Here is a 2,587-nt window from a genome sequence, read left to right as displayed (position 1 = left end):
GGTCAGGAGGTGGTGGTAGGGAGGGTCCCCTGACCACCAAAATTTTTTTGGTGTCATTTTACCTTAAATGGACACCATTTATCAATGGAACAAATTCAATTTCCAAAATAAGGGGGAGATGATGCACCCTAGCGCACATGCGCAAACCATTACCCTTTAACACAGGGACGGGCAACACACGGCCCGGATCCGGCCCGCGACGAGATTTTGAGCGGCCCGCAGACAGTTTCGGTCTTTACATAATGTGGCCCGCGGCCACTCTACCGCAATCCTCCACTACTTTCTTACTACGTCAAATAATAGTGACTGTTGGTTATTTTTTAGTTCTTTGATTATTTATTTTCGGTTTTTAGTCAAGTGACAAGCATGTTATGTTCCGTCATTAACGGGCCTTCCATCCCTTTTCTTTGTCTCTTGTAAGAACCTCCTTCAGTCTCAAGCTGGAAAAATAGATCAAAGTGAAATTTGGCTGATTAGTGTAATAATTGCACGGGGAACGTATACAAATAATAGTGATTGTTGGTTATTCTCTGGTTCTTTGTGTTTTTAGTTTCTTTGTTTTCAGTTAGAATTAGATTTTGAATGTAGCCTACAATAAATATTTTCCTATGGATTTTGCCAAGAAACGTAAAGTTGAAAAGGAGTGTCGCGAATTTAACAAATATGCTCAAGCGCTTTTTCACACAAGTCGGCAAGAAAGCAGTAGGCTACCATAGATGTTTCAATGAAAGTGACAACTTTGATCGACTACAGATGTCCCATTGACTTCAGAAGCTACATTACGTTAATTGTTAATAAATTCATTAAAGACTGTTTTTGGTCTTTATGCTTTAAACTTAAAGTTTACATTACATTAAATAGAATTCATTCTTTGTCTAGGTGGATAAATACACGCTTAATGTAGCAATTCATGAATCCGGCCCGCCAACTACTTCATTTTCCCATATCAGGCCCGCCGCCTGGAGAAGTTGCCCGCCCCTGCTTTAACAGCACTGGGAACTGCCCTGGGTCTAGTGACAAATTAAAGCATGTCAAAAATATCATTACCCAGCTCTCATCACAACCAATTCATGCAGACATAAATACCTGTTGCAAACATGATTGTCAACGGAGACAGCAACAGCAAAGAAGATTTCATCTAGTGCATTCATCACTTTTTTCAAATCATTAAACGAGTCTAAATTGTTCGGTTAGTTGTTAAATCATTTTCCTTTTTCAGTCTTGCAGACGCTGTAGATGTAGAAGTGGATCTTTTAGGTGGCTGTTGCTTTGTCAGATAACCAGGTAAACCAGGAAATATTCTTGGTACAGCTGACGGTTTTAGGCGAAGCTTTTTCAGTTGCAACAATTCTCTTTTTGCAACTCTTCTTTCTCGGACATCGGTAGTACTTGTTATAAAGTCTGAATCATAAAAATGTTTTGCACAAACTCTACTGGAGGAAGTGACTGCATATTGTTCTCTAGGAATAGCTTTAATCCAAGCTTGAATTGCATCTTGATCGCGAGGTAATCGAAAAAGTGACACTGTTGGTCTATTACTTTGAGATAAACGATAACCAGTATTACAATTAGGAACGCAACAGGAAAACCCCATATTGCTAAACAATTTGAATGACCTATAACATTCAAGCACAAGTACTTAGTTTCAGATATAAGCACAATGAGATATGAAAAAGACTTGGTAGCCATAGGCGCCGACTTTTCAAAAAACCTTGGGGGGCGAGAAAGGTGATGACGTCATAACCATAACGCTATTTTGCTCAATTAAAATAGTCTTTGATCAAGCTTACTGTCTTGTTTACATTGACACCTAGGTCGCAAGCCAAATTTATTAGAACTGCTGCTTGAAACGATTAGTTTGTAGCCGTAGCCTAGCCATGCAGTAGCCTACGTCTAGTAAAAATTTTGATTATGTTAGCCAGTGGCGGCTCGTGGCCTTAAAACATGGGGGGGGCTGCATCAACCAGTAGGCTAACCTAATATAAATGATTATAAACCTGTACCGGACTGAGTTATAAATGCACTGAGTTAGGGTTAGTAACACAGTAACATGTTCTTTTAATTGGCTGTCGTTTAATGTTTTTATCATTTAAAGTAAACTTTTGATAATGGCTTGAATTTGGTCAAGTTTAGGTGGTCACCAGATGGAGCTAGTATTATTTTGGAACTTGGTATTAACTTAGTTGGTTAGATCTATGCTTGTGCTTTCCAACGATAGCAAATTTGTTGAAATTGAACAACAAATGAATAAATGGGAGACATGACGTCATCATCACAAAAGGACGAATTGTTAAAGAGCACCTAAAATTACAGTAATTGGCTTTACTTCACATCAAAACTAGTCTGTCTCAGTGACTTCTCAAAACACAGATCAAGTAAAGTAACCTACGACCCCTTCACCTAATCACCGATAGCTTCCACACACTTACCCTAAAGATTTACGAGAACCAAAGTTGGAATCCCTGACCGGGGTTTGTTCTATTTGCAGTCCCTACAGCGCTTGTTCAGTGACGCTAAAAAACTTTTTTCTGAAAAACCTACGTCATAAAAAAAAGAACAAGAAACACCGCACCTGCAGAATTTGCAG

At 39.0% G+C, this 2,587-nt stretch overlaps 1 protein-coding gene across 1 annotated transcript; it reads right to left on the bottom strand.

Moving 5' to 3' along the window:
* Positions 1-1,177: 1,177 nt before the first annotated feature.
* Positions 1,178-1,594, bottom strand: LOC145782979 (peroxynitrite isomerase THAP4-like). Its single transcript, XM_082594737.1, has one exon. It carries the CDS (start codon positions 1,592-1,594, stop codon positions 1,178-1,180), a length of 417 nt encoding a protein of 138 aa, XP_082450863.1.
* Positions 1,595-2,587: the final 993 nt, after the last annotated feature.

The sequence above is a fragment of the Aplidium turbinatum genome, chromosome 14 (assembly GCF_918807975.1).
Source record: "Aplidium turbinatum chromosome 14, kaAplTurb1.1, whole genome shotgun sequence".
Lineage (NCBI taxonomy): Eukaryota > Metazoa > Chordata > Ascidiacea > Aplousobranchia > Polyclinidae > Aplidium > Aplidium turbinatum.
The sequence above is the reverse complement of the archived record's forward strand: the minus strand, read 5'-3'. Positions and strand labels throughout refer to the sequence as shown.

What these genes read in the sequence shown, in the direction of transcription:
- LOC145782979 (XM_082594737.1), bottom strand. Translation starts at nt 1,594, where the DNA reads ATGGGGTTTTCCTGTTGCGTTCCTAATTGTAATACTGGTTATCGTTTA.